Here is a 25,343-nt window from a genome sequence, read left to right as displayed (position 1 = left end):
TACACCTGAACACTCCTTTGCTTTTGAGAATCAACATAAATTTCTTAAGTAGCCCATCGCTATTTTTGCAAAGTTGAGATTCATTTTTGTGGGAGTGACTCCTAATATACCTGAACTGAGATCTCAATTTCTGTAGAGATTGAAAATGCAGCTCTTTATTTTGTTTGATTCCAGGTGCTAGCAGCTACTCAGACTCCCGGTGAGGCTGGAAAGAGTTGGTTTCAAGGTACCGCAGATGCTGTTCGGCAGTTTCACTGGCTTTTTGAGGTATGTGATTCCTCATATTTTAGTTTTCATATAGATTCTTTTGTTAAACTACCTACAACATTTTAGTGTGTAGGCATATCAATTTTGTTGTCAGATTTGGGAACGTGTATTTCAAGTTTTATACTCATACATTTCTATATTTGATTTGAAACTAATTTTACTTCCCAATATTTGCATGTTTTGTTTGACATGTAGAAAAAGGCAATGTGATGTGAAACTATAATATGATTCCCTAACTTTTCATTGTTTGAGTGATATCTGGAGCACAGAAGTCGGGAACGTGAGACACTATAGCGAACCGCGACCTGAGTTCAATCATTCCAGATTCATGGTGAACACGACCCCGACTCTAGAGACCCGATTTAGAATTCAAACTAGTCAAAATTTTGACAAACAGCAACTCTTTTTCAATAGAATAAACAACAAAAAACGTGAAAAATTAAGCAAATATTGCATGCATACTTTAATTGCAACATACTCAAGTTTCTTTTTCCATTACTGATACCAACTAGCATATTTCTTAAATTTGACTATTGCAATACCTCTGATTCCTACATTTAAGAACCGAGGCTAATACATACCATGTTTCCTAGATTACCATGTCTACCCCGTATCCGATTTCTAATGACTGGCGTACTACTCTTCCATAGCCGTCCCATGAACCGGAATGAATTAGGTTCCATGTAACTATGATCTGGAGAAATTATGCTGGAAATAACGATTTGATGTGATAATAATCAATATAATTTGCTAAAGGTTTTGACTTTGAGAATGGATACATTTGGAGCTAATCAATATAACTGGAAAAAAAATCATTTCCATGATGATGAAAGGTCTATTTTATGTACCAACAATTAATAGACTTTTTGAGAATGGATACATTTGGAGCTAATCAATATAACTGGGAAAAAAAGCATTTCCATGATGATGAAAGGTCTATTTTATGTACCGACAATTAATATACTCTGCATGTCTTTGTAGATTTGCATATTTGGTATGATGCCTGCAAAAATAGCTAACTTTGTAGATGTGGACCCACAAGTTTTACTCTAAAATGGATACCGGTGCCAAGCCTGGTAATTGTCCACACTGCAGACAGGAGGAAATGTTAAAAAATGATTATTTCATCTAAATCCACGTATAATTGACGCATAATTTTATGTGCTAAGTTGCATGAAAGTTGCACTTTTAGTAAACTAATCTGCAAAAACAAAACAGCTTTTGTCAAAAGTACGCATAACTTACTTCATATTATACTTTGTTTAGGTATGGCCTCATTTTTAGGTACTGCCAGATATGGATGGAAGTTTGTGTCAAGTCAGGTTATGTGAGAACCTAGTTTTGGTTTAGTTTTCCAACATATCAAAGCAAATAGATGAGAACTCTCTAAATATGGAGATATCTATGGTTTCCTAGTTGGAGTGTTGGGGTTAATATCAAATAATGATTTTATCAAATGAATTAATGGGGAGCTAGAATATCACGTTGGAATTGGGGACTTAAATGAAATTTGAGTGTTGCCTTGGAAATTGAAGAATTAATGAGGTGATGAACTCGCTTCACATCATAAAAGGAGGAGGGTGTTGTCATTTGCAAGTAAGGGAGTCATCCAGGATATTGATCTTGGATCTAATTCCTCTACAATTGTTCTTCTCTAGTGGAATTCTATGAATTGTTACTGGCGTGTGGCTTGTCAAACACATTGTGGATGGGTAGAAGAAGGGTTTGATTCCATAGATTGTAGAGGGTGTGACACTCTCTTGTATTTCTATCATTTGATAGTGGAAATTTACTTGTCATGTTGTCCGTGGACATAGGCTTAGGCCGAACCACATAAACCTTGATGTCTCTCCATTATATTCTTTTCTATTCTAGTCTCTAGTAGAGCTGATTTGAACCCAACAGTGGGGTACTTGAATCATGGCCGTCTTGGCAATTCTTGACCATAAAATATTGAGTTATAGCATGAATTGCACATAACTTTGGGCCTGTGGTAATTTACAATACTATAAGCACTTGGACCACTGTTATAAATAACGGTAAATAGCCCCGCAATAACGGCTCTAATAGCGTTAACGGTCACTTCCTGCTACGCTATCGCTCAATAGCGGTGACATATTACGGAATATACGTTTTTTGTTTGCAAAAGCGGTCAATAGTGTACCATAACGGTAAATAGTGGACAATCGCATGCGAAATCTGTTTTTTTACTACTATTTAAAAGCGGTTTGGGGTTTATTTTTTAAAAATTAAACCCGACCCTTGACCATTGCATTCCACCATCTCCTGTGATTTTCGACATACTCCTACCACATCTCATAGTCTCTGGCATCTACCTCAGTACTTCCTCCCACCTCTTTCACCGTGAGCTCCTCTTAGGACAGTCCTCTACCGTTCAGCTCTTCTTCTCAAAGACGACGACTCTTTGACTCCTCCAGTCATCTTCAGTATTACGTGATGGTTACATGTCTATTTCATATTTAGGATCTCTTTAAATCATCAAATATATATTTTAAGATTTTTAATCTTTTTTTTAGTATTTATACATATCTAAATTAGACTGCTATTTGATTTTATGCTTTTTATCGTTATTTTGTCGTAATAGCCCTAAATAACCTTAGCGATGCCTCATCGCTACGCAACGCTATCCGCTATCGATAACCTTTGAACCAGGTCATCTCATAGTCTGTTAAGTATGAAATAAGGAAACTAAGGAACACTTGTAATATACTGGGGTAACCAGCTCTTGCACGATAATCTTCTACTTAGATCGTAGTAGAATCACCAATAATAAATAAATAAGGTTGATTTGCTAAGTGTTATGTAGCACCTATGCAAATGAATTAGTCAGCTTATATATATATATCTCTTGCACGATAATCTTCTACTTAGATCGTAGTAGAATCACCAATAATAAATAAATAAGGTTGATTTGCTAAGTGTTATGTAGCACCTATGCAAATGAATTAGTCAGCTTATATATATATATCTCTTGCACGATAATCTTCTACTTAGATCGTAGTAGAATCACCAATAATAAATAAATAAGGTTGATTTGCTAAGTGTTATGTAGCACCTATGCAAATGAATTAGTCAGCTTATATATATATATCTCTTGCACGATAATCTTCTACTTAGATCGTAGTAGAATCACCAATAATAAATAAATAAGGTTGATTTGCTAAGTGTTATGTAGCACCTATGCAAATGAATTAGTCAGCTTATATATATATATCTCTTGCACGATAATCTTCTACTTAGATCGTAGTAGAATCACCAATAATAAATAAATAAGGTTGATTTGCTAAGTGTTATGTAGCACCTATGCAAATGAATTAGTCAGCTTATATATATATATCTCTTGCACGATAATCTTCTACTTAGATCGTAGTAGAATCACCAATAATAAATAAATAAGGTTGATTTGCTAAGTGTTATGTAGCACCTATGCAAATGAATTAGTCAGCTTATATATATATATCTCTTGCACGATAATCTTCTACTTAGATCGTAGTAGAATCACCAATAATAAATAAATAAGGTTGATTTGCTAAGTGTTATGTAGCACCTATGCAAATGAATTAGTCAGCTTATATATATATATCTCTTGCACGATAATCTTCTACTTAGATCGTAGTAGAATCACCAATAATAAATAAATAAGGTTGATTTGCTAAGTGTTATGTAGCACCTATGCAAATGAATTAGTCATATATATATATATATATATATAATAATTAATCAAAATCTTTTATTGGAACCAAGCACAAAAAGTTGTGTGAACCAAGCACAAAAAGTTCTTGATTCAATTCCTGTTTAATCTTTTATTGGAAATCCTTTGGAAAACCTGATTCTTAAAAAATAATTAATCAACATCTGTTGTGTGGCACATGCGCGTGTGCGCACACATCCAACTGTGTGTTAATTTTAGTGTGTAAATTGTACCTTTGCAGGATGCCAGAAATAAGGGAATTGAGGATGTACTAATTCTCTCAGGAGATCATCTCTATCGTATGGACTACATGGATTTTGTTCAGGAAAGTATTGAATAAAAATCATTGATCATGTTGATCGTAGATACTAGCACTAAAACTTGCTTCATCTCCAGAATCATCGTCAAAATGGTGCGGACATTACCATTTCATGTCTACCTATGGATGACAGGTATTTTTACCTATTTCAGGACAAAAACATGCACACAAATCTGAGGATATATTAATTGTAGGGGTGATTTCAAGCGACTTGTGGTCTGAGGAATTCTGAGGGAAAAAGTAAATTTGTGGTCTCTGTTCAAATTAAGTATAATATAAGGACTTACAGAGACCAAGATAAAAATAAAGGAAAAGAAAATATAAAAATATGAGAACTGGTAGTTGCTACATGGTTTTAGCATGCATACTTTCATTCATCATAGCTAGGAACCCATTTTTCCTTGTTGATTTATACCTTCTCTCGCTTTTGTGTCTGAAGAGTCTAAATAATCATTTACCTGCTCAAACGACCATCACCCCTAAACTCATGTTCCCTCGGATGAAATTTTCCCCCACTTGTATGTAGAGATTTAGATTATATCCCATTATGTATCTTAATTTATTGATATCTGCTCAAGGTTCTTATTAGTAGAGATATTATGTGTATAAAGCTGTCACATTGATTCATTATATTTGTCAAGTTATAGACACTATGATCCTTATTATGTCAATTGCAAATCTAATTATTTTCTTTTTCATGTAAGTCGTGCATCCGATTTTGGTTTAATGAAGATAGACAACAAAGGAAGGGTCACTTCATTCAGTGAAAAGCCGAAAGGAAATGACTTGAAGGCTATGGTACATATCATTATAATATTATGTAGTTGACAGCCTAATGAGTCTCAGATCAGCAATTATTTCGTGATGTTGTGTGAATTATTTTATTATAGGCTGTTGACACTACTGTCCTGGGGTTGTCAAGAGAGGAAGCAGAAAAGAAACCATATATAGCTTCTATGGGAGTGTATCTGTTCAAGAAAGAGATACTTCTAAATATTCTGAGGTACAGCTCTTATATTCATGTACAAATTATAATACCTCATTGTGATACTTCAGTATCTTGAAAGTAGATTCAGTTGCATTAGTTATGTGCTTTCTGTATCACAATTATAGTATTAGAATAAATTTATGCAAGTATAACACTATTGAAATAGGCTTGAAGTATACCCAGGAGAAAAGAAAAATACACCTCTGGACTGTGATGGAAGGTGATATTAAGCAAAATTCAAGGCCTTTGAGTTTTTTTTAACTTTAAATATGGTAGAAACATCAGTTATGAATGGCTTATGAGTAATTTTATTAACATAAGACCATCATATTATAATCTATTGATTTTTAATCACTGATAGGCTTCTGATATGTTTTTTTTAATTTACATGTGCTAAAATAAGATTTTATTTTTCTCATGTCCTGTCTTAATTTTGTCAAACAAATTTTACCATGTGAATCGTTGATGATTTCTCTATGTTTTTTTCCTCACGCTTTCAAATTAACAACATAACCAAGTGCTACTTTAAATGACATGCTACTAGCAGAATTTTTTAGTTTTAGATTCTAAATGTAGGTTCCTTTTTTTTGTGTGTTAAGGCACTCACCTTCAGTAAAATATAGAAAGCAAACTTAAGCAGGAACTTTAAGTGTTATGCATCATTGTTGGGCCAGATGGCGTTTTCCTACGGCAAATGACTTTGGATCTGAAATAATTCCGGCTTCTGCAAGAGAATACTTTACCAAGGTCTGTTGTAGATTAATTATCTCCTTAACTGTTAATCAAATAGAGAACTTGATCTTTTGTTTGTACTCCTGTGATGTTTAATGATAGCTTCATTTCTAATTATGGTTGCACTCCTAAACTTTATGTAGAAAGTTTCTTCTAACCCTGACATTTCTGGATTGAATCATTGAAAATCTTCAACTGATATTTTGCGCCTTGAAATATGGATGTGATCCTCACATGATAGCCATCTTTTCCAGTATTTTCTTGCCTTAGTAAATGTCATTTTTCGCAGATACATTTTCTTACATTATTTTATTTTGGATATCTGAACATCATTTGCTTGCACAAATAATCAAGAACCTTTTAACTCCTCTCACATTCCAAATATGATGATTCTATATGACAGACCTTGTCAATTACCTCTTAGTCCCACCTTTTTTCATATTATCAGAGTTAGGACTCTACTCCTTATTGCATGAACTCAAGCTGCAGGACCATGAACGGTTGGTTTACCTTCCGGCTGACTAGCCTTCAATGTTATAAGGCAGTCTTATCTTTAGTTACTTGGTCTGGGAAATTGTTAACTTGTATAGTAATTGTCAAAGAAAGAAACTAAGATGATTTTATAATGGATGCCTCACATCTTTAAATAGAGGAAAGGAAATGAAACTTGGGCTACAATGAAACTTGGGTTACAAGGTAAAGAATATTGGTAAACAAGAAATATCATAAATAACTAGCCATCTAATCTAACACACCACTTCAAGGGGGAGCATATATAATATATATGTCCAGCTTGTTACACAGAAGAACAAAATATCTAGATGAATGAACTCTAATGAAGCAACCAAAGATAACTCGAGCACAAGAGGAGCACGAATAAAGTTATATAAAGATCACAAGAAAATTCTCGCTTTTGTGATCAATAATAGACAGCCGAAGCAGTAGAGGAGACTATCGACTTAGGAATCAAGTCCTATAAACCCATATCGAGGCTAGTCAAAATCCTAGGCAGGTTAGCCAGTAGAAATCCTAGGCGGGGAAGAAACAACACTGGAATCAAATACTTTTTGCATCTAACCACCAAAAGATGAAAATGGGGTTAGTGTAGCGAACAGTACTGCGATGATCAGTGTTGTAATTATTTGGCTTTTTTTGAGGTTAGGATTTTTGGATCGAAGTCAAAGGCGTTGAAGCGGAAGCTTTTGTCGAAGCTGCCAATGAGAAGCATGGAGGTGATAAAACCCCTCAGTGATCCCAAGGTTGAAGAAGAAAGAAAGATGTCTCTCTAGGTGCAAGAAGCCATGTCAAAGGAAAGAAACCAATATGATTTTACTACAGATGCCTCACATCTTTAAATAGGGGAAAGGAAACTTGGGCTACAATGAAAATTGCAAGGTAAAAAAATCTTTTGGTAAGCGAGAAATACCATAAATTACTACCCAGCTAATCTAACAGTAATGATATTAGTTTTGAGCCTTCCTGATTTTCCAGAGCAGCCAGTAGAAACCCTAGGCGGGTTGCTAGAAGAAACAACACTGGAATCAAATACTTTTTGCATCTAACCACCAAAAGATGAAAATGGGGTTAGTGTAGCGAACAGTACTGCGATGATCAGTGTTGTAATTATTTGGCTTTTTTTGAGGTTAGGATTTTTGGATCGAAGTCAAAGGCGTTGAAGCGGAAGCTTTTGTCGAAGCTGCCAATGAGAAGCATGGAGGTGATAAAACCCCTCAGTGATCCCAAGGTTGAAGAAGAAAGAAAGATGTCTCTCTAGGTGCAAGAAGCCATGTCAAAGGAAAGAAACCAATATGATTTTACTACAGATGCCTCACATCTTTAAATAGGGGAAAGGAAACTTGGGCTACAATGAAAATTGCAAGGTAAAAAAATCTTTTGGTAAGCGAGAAATACCATAAATTACTACCCAGCTAATCTAACAGTAATGATATTAGTTTTGAGCCTTCCTGATTTTCTGTCATAATTCAAAGAACCCAGTTGATAGAAAAAGTTCATAGGAGATGTCAGTAAGAGGAAAGGTCTGAACAAACGAACATATGACAACAGTAGAAAAATGAGATTAAAAGGCTTACTACTAGAACAAAATATTAATATAATTACTTATCAGGGCAGCCTACTGGCTGAGGCTTCTACATTTGTGACATCCACATACACAGATTAGATATATGCCTCCACAAATTGGGAATGAGATGTTTCTTCAACTTGAATCCATGACCTCCATGTCATAATGGAGAAGTCTTATATTAACAATATACGAGTATGCTATAATCCCTATTTAAGTTCTTTAACTCATTTTAATCAGCCAGAGCCTCAATACTTGCATCAGTTATACCCACACACATGTACATAAAGTTTAGGTTAAAAGACAGTGTCTTTTTATGGTCCATTCAAACCAATAAAACACATACTAGGCTTTCTGCAGTGGTGATCAATATCATACATTGGAACCTGATCAATATCATATAGGCACCCCAAATTATGAACTCACATGGACCAAAAGATCAAGCACCTGAAATACCTCTAACCACCCTCTGAAGCATATCCCAAAGTATCCCCTAGAACCATAAATCTGTCATTGAGTACATGACGTGAACAGAGGAACTCCATAGGTTTTGTGATATATTGTAACTGTGAGACATTCTATTTGCCACAAAATGAGTCATTCTATTCGTTTCTTGTGACATCTATGTTGTGGAAAATCATACCTCTTTTCATATGGAAGATATATCTTGCTGTTTGGCATCTATGTTCATGTGTTTTTATTAGGTCGTAAATTTGATATAATATATGGAAGGGATAGTCTCCATGATTGTATATGTTATACATAGTATTTCGATGACGAATTCTGCTAGGTGATACACTGATGTACCTACCTAATTAGCCCCTCTATTTCTTATTAGAGAAAAAGTCACAACCTGATATTCTAGATGAACTAGATTTTTTCTGTTCTAGTATGTCTTAAATCACAATAGCTACTATCAATAACTTTGATAGGATGATCTTTCTTAACTCGTCATGGTTATCCAATGGGTTAAATGAAGACATCATCTTGAACTTTCTTGTTGTTAAGGTCATAATGGAACTTTTCTGTCTTCAGGCATATCTATTTAATGATTATTGGGAGGACATTGGGACTATTAGATCTTTCTTCGAAGCAAACCTTGCCCTCACTGCTCATGTAAGTTTTTGTTTTTGTAAAATGATCTTGACTTTATGTTGGACATGAAAAGCACTTCCTGTGTATTATGGGCAGGTATTAATTGTTATAAGAAAGAAGAGCTTGATATTTTTTGGTTATGTCCAGGAAAAAACAGCCGATGCTAGAAGTTCGTTAGGTCAAGTTGGTCAAAGATTTTTCCTTCATGGTCATTTAGTCAAATCATGATGTTATTTTTTCCCCATACTCTTGCAGATATCTAGCCTAGTTTTCTTTTATAAAATTCTTTCATGTTTTTTAATATCATAATGAAATATGGACAAAACTGTCTTTCTGATTACTATAAAACTTAATTCTTTGAAAATAATAGTATGAATCTATTAATGATGATAAACTGAATCTATTAGTGATGAAAAACTTTTGAGTTCTGGTTTCTCCATGAACATGCATTAAAATTGACAGTTTTTTTTTTCATTCTTTCTGGATTTAGTTATTTTAAGGTCAGTATTATTTCATTATTCCATGTGTCATCTTAATTTGATTTTCATGTTCTAATAACTATATCTGAGTGCATGTTGCATATGACACTACACAATTTCTTCACATAGATTATATCCTCATTTAAAACTTAATTATGGAACAACATGATTTATTGTTAACTCGCATGATTTCCCTGTTGCCCTATATTGGAACGAGAGTCAGAAATGCATTTCTCGATTTTTGTATGCTAAATTCACCATTCACCATAGCTCTAAGCTATTACATCCCGTAAAAAGTGCAAAATTGGTTACACTTATTTTGTGTTCTCGCCTACTCTTTTTTGTCACAATGGTAGGATAAGTTTTCAGGAGTTTTGGTCAATCTTTCACTCTGGTTGTCTCCTATTGCATGTCTTTAACTCTTTATTGAGTCTGATTTCTTGTAATAGAGGTGATAAGGGGTGTTGTTTATTGTTGTCCTTTCTTTTGTGCGCAATCATCAAATTTCCTATTGTTCTGCAAAGAATAAAGGGCACGCTGTGTACCTTCCGGATGTCAAGATCCAGTTTGCAGAACCTGGATGGTTGAGTCGGATGATGATGATGATTATCAAGTTGAGGTTGTAGAGGAGATGCTGTCCAGTGTGGAGTCAGCTCGTTCTTCTTACGTAGGACTCTGATGATCAGACATCCTGCGTTCATGATGAACAGGTCAAGGGGCCAGGATTGGGTCCAAGGCAAACCTCTTTGATGCTTAGTGATTTGTAGGTGACAGATATATTGTAAAACTACAAACTTGGTTTACGAAGAGTTAAGCTAAGTTCTCATTCCTCTATGCTTCTTAACTGTGTGAGATCTCATACCTATATGGCTCTTAAGTATGTGAGATCATCCAAATTATTTTCTCTGATGGAAATCTACTGACTTCGGTGGAAAGGGAGCCACTCATTGAGTACGATGTGCTAGGATTGGCTCAATGTGACAGAAGGGGAGGTAGCCCTCTGTCAACTCTTATCAAGAGGTCTTCTCACCATACTGTCAGTGGGGCAAGACATGGTCAATTTAGGGGTGGAAACGAACCAAATAATTAACAAATAGTTTGTTAATTGTTTGAGTAATTATTTGGTTATATCGATGCGGTAGTTTATTAAACAATAAAATTTTTTTTTTAGTATTCAAATTCATTAACGAATAGAATTTAACAAGATATATATTCGATTTGTTTGCATATATAATATTCATTTAAAATTTGATTGGCTTATAATTTGTACTATTACACATGATGTTATATTTTCAACCCACTTATCATATCTACTTAAGTTTCATATATTAAATTTGAGACTTAAATAATCTTATATCAGTTTTCTAATGAAAATTTTGAATTAAGTATATGTACATCATATATTATAAAGGAATAATTTCCATTTATGAATTTAAATTCTATTTGAAAATCAAATTCTTTAATGGAATGAATTTACTTTGATATTCGATAAATATTTGTGAATATTCATGAATATTTATCAGATACCAACAATTCGAGTTTGAATTCGAAAAACTTCAGATATGGATATTCGAAGGTTCGAATTGGATAATTTTAAACAAATACAATTATGAACACCTAATGTTATTGAAGAGTTCTCTGTGAGGTGATAGAGGATTCACATAGCTGGCATTCGAACAGGTAAAATTCATTCAGTTTCCAGTCTAACTGTGACTCGTCTTCCTCCAGCTCTTCGCTACTGTTGAATCTGGCTCTGGATCAGGTTTTAATCCTCTCAGGAACAAACTCCTACTCATTGTCATTGTTCTCCATTTTAAGAGAGGATTTGGGATTTAGGAAAGGAACCTGCTCTTTGAGTGCCATGTGATAGGGTTGGTTGTTATACGACAGAGGGGAAGGCAGCTCTGGGCAACTCTTACTGAGATTTTCCTTTACTGCAATGGAGGTGACACAAGAGATGGTTACCAATGATACCCAGGGTGTCACCTATCTTGTCAAAAGGCAGTTGGTGAACTGGATTGGACGGTAGTGCCTCGCGTGCATGTGCGGTGTCTCGTGCCTTCCATATGGACCTCTAATATTATACGTTAACAGTGATGAAAGTTTGACCAGACTTTCAGAGCATAAAAGCTCTTGAACAAAATCCTCTGTATTTTCCATGTCCTCACATGCTACAAATCTGTGTATTTTCCAACTACTCACGTACTACCAATCTGTGTGGCGCATTTTGTTTTCAAGACTTCCAATCACCAGAAGTTTTATCAAGTTACTTCTACTAATTTTAATCAATTAATTGTTCCTTATTTATATGAATTTTCCACTTTGAATCAGTGGCCAGTTTGTTGCCCATGCTACCGTTTATTAAATTGTAGAAGATAGTATTAGCAAAATCTTTTGTATTCTGGCTTTGCCAAGAAATGCTTTAATCTTCTTTTGCTCAATTTGTGGTGGAAAGGCAGGTATATACACATGAATATGCAAATTCCTTTCTATGATATTTGACAATATATGTTTATATGGTTCTTTTCTCTTCTGGTTCACATATAACCTGTATGGTCTTTTTTTTATTATCTTCATAGCCACCAAGCTTCAGCTTCTATGACGCTGCAAAGCCGATGTATACATCTCGGAGAAACTTACCGCCATCTAAAATTGATAACAGCAAGGTTGGCCATCTTTATCCTTTGCTTTTCAGATGATTTTAACGTATCATTAATCTAAATCTTTGGTGTTTTCTTGGACCAATCACAAGGTATTTCCCTGTCATGCTGCAAAAAGGAGACTTACTAACGATGAACGTTGCTCATATGTTAAATAATAAATCTCTAAACATTCTTTTTTCATGCCCTAAAGAAAGACTCCTTGGATCTTAATGATACATGTAGCATATTCTTTTCTATAAGCAATAAGTTGGAATAGGTCATACTTTCTCCCCAAACAATAGAAAATTTCTTTTAATTTTTATGATTGCATAAGTTGAACTTGTGACCACCCTTAGCAGAGTCACTGTATTGAAAAGCACCCTATCAACTCCATTCAGAATTATGCTGACTATAGTGTGATAAAAAAATGTATACTCCCTGCACAAGTTTCAGAGTTCCTATCCTTTGTTGTTTAATTTAATCTACATTTGGGGAAGTTAATATGGATTTTGAAAGGATGAAAGTATAAAGTTTTATCATTGCTGTTTCAATCATATACTTCCATGAGGGTTTATCTTTGTTAAAATTCAGAAATTAGTTAGTTTATTATTGTACAAAACACATTGTTTTTATATCAGAGAAATTATGCTCATGTACTAACTGCCTTGTGACTACCTTTCTTCCATGACATATGTTGCTTAAAACTATTTTTCCTTTCCCCCCATTCCATGTTACATTGTATCAGACTAAATTCCTCTCTAGTCTTATTTAATCAGTTTGTGTAATTTCACATGGAATATGTAACTGTATGATTTGTATATCTATTTTTCAGATTGTTGATTCGATTGTCTCTCACGGAACGTTCTTGAACAACTGCTTCATAGATCATAGTGTTGTTGGTATTCGATCACGAATAAATTCTGACGTGCACTTAAAGGTTAAATCTTCTATTCTAATTGCTTCTTCATACAGGAAAAAATGTTTTTAATTCCATTAATTCATTTATGTGGTAGCATTTTGGGGAAACCACGTAATACAGGACACAGTGATGCTCGGTGCTGACTACTACGAAACAGATGTTGAAGTAGCATCACTGTTAGCTGAAGGTAGGGTTCCTATTGGAATCGGAGAGAATACGAAGATCAAGTAAGTATTTTTATCTTCTTGTTAGTAATTCTTAACTTGATCTCCATGTCGACCTTAAGAGATTTGATCTCATTTCTCGCTTGCAGGGAATGCATCATTGACAAGAACGCAAGGATAGGAAAGAATGTGACAATCACAAACTCAGATGTATGATCTCAAACCTTTGTTACATTTAACCATATATAATGTGTGGCTATAAAAATATATCTGTAAAAGATTTTCAGATTTTGACCCTACAATGTACAGTCCAAATCATAATATCAGAGATTTCATTCCTTCAATAAGATATTGACTACTTTCGTATAAGATGTTATGGTCGCTTCATGCAATTGGATTCTTTTTCTTGTTTGTTTCTGAATGATTTTGATCCTATAAAAGATTTCAGGTTTTGACTCTAAATGTACATTCCAGCATAATAGCATATCGAGTGAAAAACCATAGTATCAGAGCTTTTAACCCTTCAGAAACATATCTGAAAATCATATGAGAAGTTAATTGTTGTTTCATGCAGACAAAATTTTTCCTTGTTTGTTTTCTGAATGATTTTTTTTGCCCTTTCGACTATGTGTGGATGCAGGCAGTACAGGAGGCTGACAGATCTTCGGAAGGCTTCTATATTCGATCAGGAGTTACTGTCATATTGAAGAACTCAACAATTCCAGATGGGCTGGTGATATAATGACAGTATCTTCATTCTTCCTTTGCCCAACTGCAAAAACTTTACATGAGATGCAGCTAAATATGCTTTCATATTTCTCCATCTCCAACGTACCATGAGCCATATTGCTGACAACTGCAACTGTATATGGATGAGTTTGTTCATCCTACCTGAATATTATTTAGCTAAAGTAGGATGTTGAATATTCAATTTCAATTCTCTTTTATACCTGTGAAATTAGAAGAGGAAAACCTGTGAAATTAGAAGAGGAAAGATTTGGCTGGACCAGGCGTTTCCTGTATGAGTTCAGGATTCAAATCCCATCCATCTCTATTTTAATGCAGGCTGTTTTGAATGCTTGAAGGAGCTGAAACCAATTCAAAGCCCATCTTAACATGTGATCCATCATTTATAGTCTTATTTTCTCGGAAAATACACACCATACTTTTTTGCCCCCTTCTTGGGTAACTGAATAGCTTTCTATTTACCAAGGATAACTTCTTCTCTAGCATTTTCCAGTTTTTTCACCTGCTGCAACATCTGATCCGTTGAGCTTCAGTTGCTCAACAACCAGTCTCTAACATGCAGTAGTTTTCGCCAGAACCATGAATCTCCGCTCCTTGCTTGCAAACCCCACAGTGTAGTATTTTTGAGGTAATGTCCATGGATCCATTTAATTTACAAGTGATCTTTCTCATGCACTGACAAGATTAGTTTAGTACCATTGTCACTACGTTCCGTTTCTCTGCCTTTGCCATAGCCTCCTTGATCCGTAGGTGAACATATTTTATGCCAAGAGAAGAAGTACGTCTGATGCTCTCTCTCCCCCACAGATGAGTTTGCTACGTATCTTATCAATTTTTTGCGGTGTTTTCTTTGGATGGAATTTGAACCCCATGCGCTTCTATAGATCTTCAAAACTTCTAGTGAGATGCTCCATGCAAATGATTAATAAGGAAAGAGCGCATAACCTTGCCTCAACCCTCTCCTCCCTTTAGAATCACTGTGCATAGATTCATTTAACAAAATTGAGTATTTACTAGTAGTTACACACTATCACCCAATCAATAAACTTTATAAGGAAATTAAGCTTGACCCTCTCACGGGGTGAAATGCCCTTCCTATCATAATGTTCTTAACGAACCCGTAAGAACCGGCCATGTGTCAAGAGGGTCGGGTCATATGATCAAAGACCCACCCCGGTATAGCCACAATCTAACTAAATTGTCTGACCCTTTTGATAATCCCAGTTAGGATCGCGAGGCGTCCTCGTGTGGAACCCCACCAAAGAGCACATGTCATAAGTCAAGTGGGTGTCCGACTTTCACGTTGAAGGAGTTCGTAGTTTACACATGATCAGGTGTGAGGTAACTTCTTGGGCATCACCCATATTCGCTGCCCTACCGCCATCGCATTAAATGCACATCAGATGTGATAATGACTCCTCGGACAGTGCCCAAACCTCGTCATTCTGTCACTATCATATTAAATGTGGTACGGGCGATTCTCACAAGATCGCCCAATCAATCATTGACAAAGGTAAAGTGCAAATGAAGTACTATTTCCATGGGCCGAGTCAAATTACCGATCTACCCTCGATACCCCATATAAAACATAAGAGGTCTTCACCATTTTGGCCCAATCAATCATTGACAAAGATAAAGCGCAAATGACGTACCATTTCCATGGGCTGAGTCAAATTACCGATCTACCCTCGATACCCTATATAAAACATAAGAGATCTTCACCATTTTGAGATCTGAATGCTCTAAACATTAAAACCATTCTAATATTCTTCACATTGATTTGATTAGTCACTGACATGCTGGAGAAAAGCTCCTCTAGGGCCTCTTATGGTTGTTTGCATAAGGATTTGCCTTTTTCAATTTGATCAAACATCAGAGAAAACTAAGGGCCTCCTAATTCCTTATTAATCTCTTTTCAATCCCGAGATCAACTTTTCAACATAAATAGTTTGTTGCTTACAACAAGATAGCTTTTTCTTCTCTAGAAAAATGGGCTAATCCTAACCGCTTTCAGCTCTCTAACCTAAGTACACCTAGAGAGTCCTCCGCCGATGGCTATCACTCAAACCTAGCTGGATGAGTCCTCCTAGAAGTTAGCACAGTCGTTCTAACATCAATTCACTCCTTCATGAATGAACTCCTTGACTGCCTTCCAATTCTTCAAAACTCTCTATGATCTGCCATTCTGATGCCAGGAGAGCAGTCACAATCGTAGGGAGATGAAGAGCGAGTTATGAGGACCACTCCTCAACTGCCGCGCCACCAAGCCCGCTTCACCACGAATACTCGACAGATCCCTCGACAGAGGGACATGACATTGCCAAAGTACAAGTCATGACCCTAATCATGACCCTGGGCTACATCACTAGGAATGAGATACACCTAAGCAACCAAGACCCTAGCAACTATAGCCAGCTAGACTTCCAGTTATAATCAGACTTTTAACATGGTTGCCGACATCATTGGAGGGAACACTTCCCTCTCTGATAGTATTATGGACCACACCTGCCTCAAGATACCATGTACAAGAAGTACAAAGGCAAAGGTGACCTAGCCGAGCATGCACACAACTTCTTTGATTTAATATGCATGCAACATGTGACAAACCCACTCATATATAGGGCCTTCTTTGTCACTCAGCGACAGTGCTAATGTGTGGTGGAACTCCCTAGAAAGGAGGTCCATCCATAATTACGTACAACTCTCTCAAAAGTTCATCACTATTTCTTAGCGGACACCAAGAAGAAGGCACCCTCCGTCCTTCTACTATAAATCAGGTAAAAATCAGGTGAGACCCTCCGAGAATACTTTAAAGATTCTAAGATAAACAACTGGAAGTGGATGACCTTGGTAACATGGTGGTGATGGCCACAATAATCGTGAGTCTAGAAGATGAGAATCTGTCGGGCTCACTCACAATGAATCTGCTAGCCTACTTTGATCAACTGATGGCTAGAGTCTAATCACAGCCGGATATAGAGATAATCATATCTACAAAAAACCGGCCTGAGCAGTAGTTTTGGGAGTAAGAAGACCGAAGTCGATTGATCTGAACCCAACTCCAGACCTAGGAGGCCTAATAAGAGGGATGATGGAAGGAATAAGAGAAGGGACGCGCGAAAGGATATGATGAGGGGACCTGCCTTCACTCTCCTCAATGTCCCCTTTCATAAGTCCACACCAAATCTAGCGGGATGGATATCTTACCAAACCCACCCACCCCACATGACCTCAGATCCTCACAAGATCAATTCTAAATAGTATTTTCACTAGAACAAAGACTATAGTCATGACATAGATGACTATCGAGTCCTACAAAGGGACATCAAAGATCTTATCAAAAAAGGATTGCTCAAGAAGTTCACCGACAACTGCAACAAGGAAGGGTCAAACCTAGATAAACCAGAAAGAAGAAGATCATGGTCATCCCGACTGAATCAGTAGAGAGGCCGGCCAAAGAAGAGTGGCAATAGAGGCACCATCAACACCATCAGTGGCTGTCTAGCCACCAGAGGGATGTCGAACAAAGCCCCAACTAGGTATGCTCGATGAGCCCTCAAAGTGAACCTATGCAAAAAATAAACTTAAGGTGGATTAGTCCATAACCTTTAAAAATGCCAAATTAAAATGTGTAATGACACTCCATGATGACCCTATCTTCATTTCCGCGCAAATAAATGCGTTTTGAATCAAGCGAATCATGGTAGACATGGGCAGTTCCACAGATGTCCTATTCATTGACGACTTCAACCAAATAAAGATTGATAAATCTCAGATCCAACCGTATTCGAGCCCCATTGTAGGTTTCTCGGGTGTTCGGTTTGGTTGGAAGTAGTGATCACTCTAACAATGGTTGTTAGTGACTACCCATGCTAGTCCATAGTCTAAGTCTAATTCATTGTGATGGATGTCAAGTTGGCCTCAAACTTAATCATGAGGAGGATCTCCTTGAATGACCTTCAGGCAACCCCTCCACATACCATTAGATAGTAAAGTTCAATACCCTTAAAGGAGTTGGTATTGCATGGAGCAATCAGTGCAAAGTCAGATCATGCTACATGCTCTCCATGAAAGGCAAGGGAATCTCGGAGACCCTACCAATTGAAAAATCCCAAGCTAAACCATAGAAGGACAAAGATAGGGAGCGAACCACACCTATCACAGAACTGCATGAAATCATGCTCGACATCAACAAAAACCAAAAAGGTGATGATTGGGTCAGAGCTACAAGAACCACAAAGGCAACCCTTCATCGAGTTCCTACACGCAATCACATATGTTTTTGCTAGGTGACTTGAAGACATGCTAAGAATAGATCCTGAAGTAATGGCTCACGTGTTATGCATCGACCTACACTACAAACCTGCCCGATAAAGAAAAGACATCTTAAACTGGAGAGATAGTGGCCAATAACAGAAGATGGTCGAGCAACCTACTAGTTGCTGATCAACACAATCTCCAAAGAATAGTTCGGGCCACAATGTGGAAGCATATGTAGATGACATCCTAGTGCAATCCAAGCATGTTATTTCCCATATTGCAGACATCAAGAAGTTTTCTCTATCCTTTGCCGATTCTATATGAAACTTAACCTAGCAAAGTGCGCCTTTGGTTATGGTCGAGTAAATTTCTCAGGTTCATGATCACCCAATGATGGATCAAAATCAACCCACAAAAGATAGTTACAATCGAAGGGTTGGCCGAATCTCATGTAGTCAAGGATATCCAAAAGTTAAACGAAAGAGTAGCAGCTTTTAACCATTTCCTCTCCAAGTAAGCCGAGAAGAGCCTTCCATTCTTCAAAGTCCTGAGAAGAGCCAAAGTGTCCATAGACAACATACAGTGGATAGAAGAATGTAGTAGCGCCTTCACCGAGCTTAAGAGGTACTTGAGCACCAAGCCTTTGTTGAGTAGCCCCATCCATGTATCCAAAGACCTTAGTATGGTTCTCATGAGTAAAACCAAGGTATGATGCAAAGCCCTTGTGACTCAGTCTTCACCGATTCGTCTAAGGCATCCAAAGAACTTGGTATTGTTAGACCCTAGAGGGGGGGGGGGGGGGGAGCGCTGGGGGGGGGGGGGGGGGTGATTAGGGTCTTATGCTAATCTAATCCGATTAAATGCCAATTAAAACTAATTAATAAGTTATCCTAGCAAGTATAAAATACAACAAGATACGTAAGCTAGGATAAGCAATATGAACAAATGAATATATCCTATCAATGAGATATTACAAAAATATGAGCAAGGATATATGAACTAACACAAGGGTAAAATAAACAATCTACACAAGTGATAGGGTAATATGATGAGCAATACACAAAGGCGATATAAGATATAAAAACAAGAATAAGAACGCCAATGCAATCACAAACAAAACGATATGTTTACGAGGTTCGGTCCCCACGACCTACGTCCCCGCTCCTCACCTCGAGGAGATCTCCACTATCACAACCGGGTTTTCTACGTTCACCCGAACAACGTTTACACCTCACAATACAATCACTATGTAATCACACCTCACACACTAAGTGTTGGTCCTAGCCCGTGTCCTCCTCCTCAAGTGCTCGGTTACAACCTCTCCCTAGGCACGTCAACCGACGCCACTCCTCTTGGATTCGACCCCGTCTCTCACCACACACTTCTCTCGGTGTACAAGTGTATTACAAGTGAATCCTCACAATAAGCACAATATAAATCAAATGATTTGTTCTCTAAACAAGGTGAGAACTCAATTAAGCACAACTCTAAGTCACTAATCTCACAACCCAAAATTATACTATGAATGTAAATACAATAAGCTCAATAGGTTGTGTGTGAACAAAGAGATAATAAAATCAACTAAACTCAATATGAACACTAGCTTAATAAAAAGATAATCAAACAATATAAAATATGAAGCTAGATTGAGTTTAGAAAACTTCTCAATAGATCAAGAGTGGAAGGAGAAGAGTTGGATGCTCAAACACCAATAGATGATCTCCTCAAGCTCTTGTGGAAGTGATTCACAAAACCAAAACACTCAAATGCTTAAAAGCTTATAAACACACTTAAACCAAACATAAACCCTTGATTAAAACTTTCTTAAACTTGTTTTTAAAACTCTCTTAATCAACTTGAAAAGACATCAGCAATGGGGTATATATACCCACTAGAAATCTCAGCAAAAACCCCCAAAACAAAATGACCAAAAACCCCAGCAAACAGCTCAGAGAAAGAGCCGTTAAAAAGCAACGGCTATATTGTCGGTCGACCGAAAATTCCGTCGGTCGACCGATGGAAAAATTCGGTCGACCGATGGAAAGTTCGGTCGACCGTTATCCAGGTCGAAAACAGGAAATCAAGCAAACACTTATCCGGTCGACCGGTGCGGTCGACCGATGGAGCTCTCGGTCGACCGCACCGGTCGACCTCCCCCTTTTTGATGATGACAAACAATTTACAAAAAGGAATATATGCATGAAGGAAATGAACATATACAAGATAATACACATGCATATAAATGTATACTCACAATATTTCTCCCCCTTTGACAACATCAAAAAGGGGACAAAAGAATTAAGAGAGCGAAAGCTCCCCCTATCAATAAGCATAGGTGAGTATATAAAAAAATATATAGGGATTGCTCCCCCTATCAAAAAGCCATATAGAAAATATGCAATGAAGATCATGGCAAACATATGTGAGCAAGCATAGATGGAAAATATGCTAAACACAACTCACATACTTAAAGACAATGAGAACACATATGAATATATCAATGTGAAAGAAGTGTCTCATTAGCACAAAAAATGTAGAAACCATATAAAAGAATAGATTTATGAAATCAAAAGAAGAGGAACATGAGAATCATGCAAAAAGTTTTCAAATGAAAACAAATCAACCAAAAGAATTCATAAATCAAAGTTTATATTCAAAAACAATGTTTGATCAATAAAGAAAAATTTTCTTTACATAACTTGATCAAACCACTCATAGAATACATTATAAAGCACGAATAGATGATCCATTAGCACAAACACATAAATATCATCATATAAGTGAAATATAATGAATTCAAAGCAATAATTCAAAACAAAATCTTTGATAAAAGAATTTCAAGAGAGGCAACAATATATCAAGCTCTTAAGCTTGTTCTAACCCATATAATCATTCTAGCATCCGGTAAACATGATTTGGGAATAAACACCCAATAAATCCGGAGGGTTATATAAATACAAACCTCTCATCAAAATCAAGACTAATAATTATGAAAACAAAAGATTTGATAAAAGAAAAATTGTTTTCATAACCAAAAGATCTTAAAACATAATTTTCAAAACCAAGACAAAGAAAAATAAAAATACTAAAATTCTTTGTTTAAAATCAAATTTCTTTTGGTACCCAAGAACTCTTGGTACCAAACGATTTAGGGACATGACCCCTATCATTCAAGCTCAAAGCCCTAGGGTTATGAACCCATTTGGGCGCATTTAGTGCACGGGTCCGGTCATAGCAATAATTATGCAAATGACCCATTCGATTGCAATAAGTGCAATGAAGAGGATGCATTTGGTTATGTTGACCATGTGGATGTGCACGAGGAACATTTGCAAATAAAGATGGTCTTTTAAGATTATTTTGCAAATGAGAAACATTTTGAAATAATGTTGGTCTACTTGAAATATTTTGCGATTTAGAAACTTTTCGCAAATCAAAACAAAACTTGGCTAAGTGACCAACTCTACCACAAAAATCACAATGATACACATTAGCATGCTTATGATGAACAATGGGTGCATGTGTGTGTACATGTGATGAAGAAGAAGCCTTATGAGATGCACAAGAAGAATTAATATTCTTATGTTTTTGTGCATCATAGCAAAACTTAGCTAAATGGCCTTTTCGACCACAAATGGAGCATTTATAAGTTTTACTATACAAGTGTGCAAAGTGTACGGGTTTAGAAGTTGTAGTACTAGACTTTGCACCCAAGTCCATAAGTTTCTTATTATCTACAATGCATGTTTTAAGGGTTGAATCTAAAGATGATATTCGGTTTTTCACAAGATTCAATTCATCATTATGCATACAAGCATTGGAAATAGAAGTAGATGAAACATGATCATTTCTAAAAGAATTAAACTTATTTCTAATAGTTTCTACTTCTATCATGGCATTATTATTAGCATGAGTTAAGCTAGCAATAGATGAAGACATGTTATTATTTTCCAAACTTAATAACTCATTGTTTTCTTTTAAAATAGCATTCTCTTTAACAACAATATCAAGTTTGGAAGCTAGCGACTCATGATCGGATTTTAAACTAATATGCTTGCTTTTAAGATCAATAAAATTGTTTTGCAATTTTGTATAGGCATGAGATAATCTATCATATGCACAAGCGAGTTCATTGATGGATATATCACTATCGGATTCCGAATCGCTTACCACACTAGGGCTATCGCCTAGTGGCCGTGTGCATGATGATGCTCCACACTCACTTGAAGAACAATCCTCCAAACTACGTCGGATTTCCTCCAAGTTGCCTTGATGTGCTTCTATGAATTTCCATAAATTGTAAGCACTATCAAAATGAACAAATTTGTTAGAAAAGGATGAGTCAAAAGCATTAAGCAAAAATTCTAACAAAAGCTTGTTCATTGAAAACATTTTCTTATCATGATCGCTCCACTTGGATTTCTCCAATGTGGGCACAATATAAGCACAATCAATAATTTTCCATAAGTCGATATTTCTAGATTCAATAAATAGTTTAAATCTAGAAGCCCATTGAGCATAGGGAAAATTAATGAATTTAGGAGCAACATTGGATTTATAGCCTAAACAAAATACATTCATATTCAAGATATATATGTGAAAATATGCAAGCAAGACTAATGTAATCATAACTAGATTAGCACAAATAAGATAACTTGGATCTTTAACTCAAGGTGGTTAGACCTTAAATCAAAGAGCACCAAGCTCTGATACCAATTGTTAGACCCTAGAGGGGGGGTGATTAGGGTCTTATGCTAATCTAATCCGATTAAATGCCAATTAAAACTAATTAATAAGTTATCCTAGCAAGTATAAAATACAACAAGATATATGAGCTAGGATAAACAATATGAACAAGGGATATATCCTAGCAATGAGATATTACAAATGTATGAGCAAGGATATATGAACTAACACAAGGGTAAAATAAACAATCTACACAAGTGATAGGGTAATATGATGAGCAATACACAAAGGCGTATAAGATATAAAAACAAGAATAAGAACGCCAATGCAATCACAAACAAAACGATATGTTTACGAGGTTCGGTCCCCACGACCTACGTCCCCGCTCCTCACCTCGAGGAGATCTCCACTATCACAACCGGGTTTTCTACGTTCACCCGAACTGTTTATACGCATGTGAATTATAACTTATATAGTCATTTACTTCATGCATATGTTTCTTTTTGTAAATTGTTTGTCATCATCAAAAAGGGGGAGATTGTTGGCCTTCTTGTTTTGATGATGATTTACAAACAATTTACTACTAATGTTGTTTGTCTAGTGTTTGTGCATTCCTATGTGTTGGAGGTTGGATGGATTGCGCTTCAACGATGATATCCAAAGGAGGTTGGCGGAATGTCGGATTGAAGCCTATACAACAATTCAAGTTAAAGATCAAGTTCAAGCTTCATCCGCAACGTGTACCAAGTCAAGCTTAATTGAAGATCAAGATTGCTTGGGTAATGTAGTTTAGGATTTATATTATGTGTGTTAAGTACTCTAAGCTCAATTATCTATACACACACATTTTATTGGTTTCCTTGTATATATATGTAATCACATATATATACAACGCAAGTTTTGGTTTTCATGTTTATAAATATGAAATTACATGTTTCATATTTATTATTGTGATTTGGTTTATCTACATAGATATGAAACAAATATATTTTCATATACATACTCATAGGTTTCATTTTCTATTGTATTTGTGAAAATATTGTATTCTTAGTTTGTAGACTTTAATATCAGTTTATACATGTTTTACTAAGTCTATAAAAACATTTCACAAAGTTTCAAAAGTTGGTTTATGTCAAAACATCAAAATTCAAGTATCTCATATTTTCATGTTTTGGACTATTTTGCAAAATGATGATATTTTTCATTTGGGAAGTCCTTTTTGATAACCAGTCATTGTAGCATGTTTATTATCATGTCTACAATCATTCCCCAAAGTTTTACATTTTTTGGAATTTATTTGATATTTTTAAACAGTGTTTTAAAACAGTTGTGCCTAATTGTGTTGTATATATATGTGATTACATATATATACAAGGAAACTAATAAAATGTGTGTGTATAGATAATTGAGCTTAGAGTATATAACACACATAATATAAATCCTAAACTAAATTACCCAAGCTAGATCTTGATCTTCAATAAGCTCTTCTAGGTAATCTTGCGGATGAAGCTTTAACTTGGATCTTGAACTTTGAATAGCAAGGCTTCACCGACATTCCGCCAACCTCCTTTGGATATGATCGTTGAAGCTCTATTCCATCCATCCTCCAACTACGTTGTTTGTCTACAAAACATAGGAATGCACAAACACTAGACAAACAACATTAGTAGTAAATTGTTTGTAAATCATCATCAAAACAAGAAGGCCAACAAGTATCATTCTCACAAGTAAAACCAAGGCATGACACCGAGTCCTTGTGACTCGGTTTTCACCGACTCGTCCAAGGTTTCTAAAGATCTTGATATGGGTCATGAGTAAAATCAAAACACAGTGTAGAGCCATTGTGACTTGATATTCACCGATTCATCCAAGGCATCTAAAGACCTTGGTACCATTCTCATAAGTAAAACCAAGGCACAACGCAAAGCTTTTTATGACTCGATCTTTATTGACTAATCCAAGGCATCCAAAGACCTTGCCATCGTTCTCACGAGTAAAACCAAGGCATGGTGAGAAGCCCTAACGGTATCGGTCCCCTCGAGTAAACTCAAAGAATAACAGAAAACAAATGCCAAAGTCGAATACAAGCAAAGCCAAAGGTAAAATGATTCCTTTTTTATTAACATGAAAAGTTTACGGTACTCCCTTCCAAAGACTCAACAAAAGAAAACATAAAAGAAAAACATAAGGGGGCAGGAGGAGGAGTTGAAGTCTTAGTTCAGTTTGATTGACTAGCCTCATCACCAACGACTA

General features: G+C 36.0%; 1 protein-coding gene across 5 annotated transcripts in view; it reads left to right on the top strand.

Annotated features, from left to right (window-relative positions):
• LOC109834484 (glucose-1-phosphate adenylyltransferase large subunit 1, chloroplastic) overlaps positions 1 to 14,495 on the top strand; it is a 24,902-nt gene extending 10,407 nt beyond the window's left edge. For 4 of the 5 annotated variants that reach the window (XM_020402510.1, XM_020402511.1, XM_020402512.1 and 1 more), the window contains 12 exons: positions 175 to 267; positions 4,221 to 4,304; positions 4,376 to 4,431; positions 5,003 to 5,096; positions 5,189 to 5,301; positions 5,961 to 6,033; positions 9,134 to 9,214; positions 12,252 to 12,338; positions 13,147 to 13,251; positions 13,354 to 13,460; positions 13,547 to 13,607; positions 14,038 to 14,495. In XM_020402510.1, the coding sequence (XP_020258099.1) occupies positions 175 to 267; positions 4,221 to 4,304; positions 4,376 to 4,431; positions 5,003 to 5,096; positions 5,189 to 5,301; positions 5,961 to 6,033; positions 9,134 to 9,214; positions 12,252 to 12,338; positions 13,147 to 13,251; positions 13,354 to 13,460; positions 13,547 to 13,607; positions 14,038 to 14,139 (1,056 nt within the window). In that variant the 3' untranslated portion in view covers positions 14,140 to 14,495. Of the gene's footprint in view, positions 1 to 174; positions 268 to 4,220; positions 4,305 to 4,375; positions 4,432 to 5,002; positions 5,097 to 5,188; positions 5,302 to 5,960; positions 6,034 to 9,133; positions 9,215 to 12,251; positions 12,339 to 13,146; positions 13,252 to 13,327; positions 13,461 to 13,546; positions 13,608 to 14,037 lie in introns of those variants that run through there. The other variant, XM_020402514.1, reaches the window with a different exon arrangement.

This window comes from Asparagus officinalis, chromosome 3, assembly GCF_001876935.1.
Source record: "Asparagus officinalis chromosome 3, Aspof.V1, whole genome shotgun sequence".
Classification (NCBI taxonomy): Eukaryota; Viridiplantae; Streptophyta; class Magnoliopsida; order Asparagales; family Asparagaceae; genus Asparagus; species Asparagus officinalis.
Note: the sequence above shows the minus strand (reverse complement) of the source record. Positions and strands in the feature narration are given on the sequence as shown.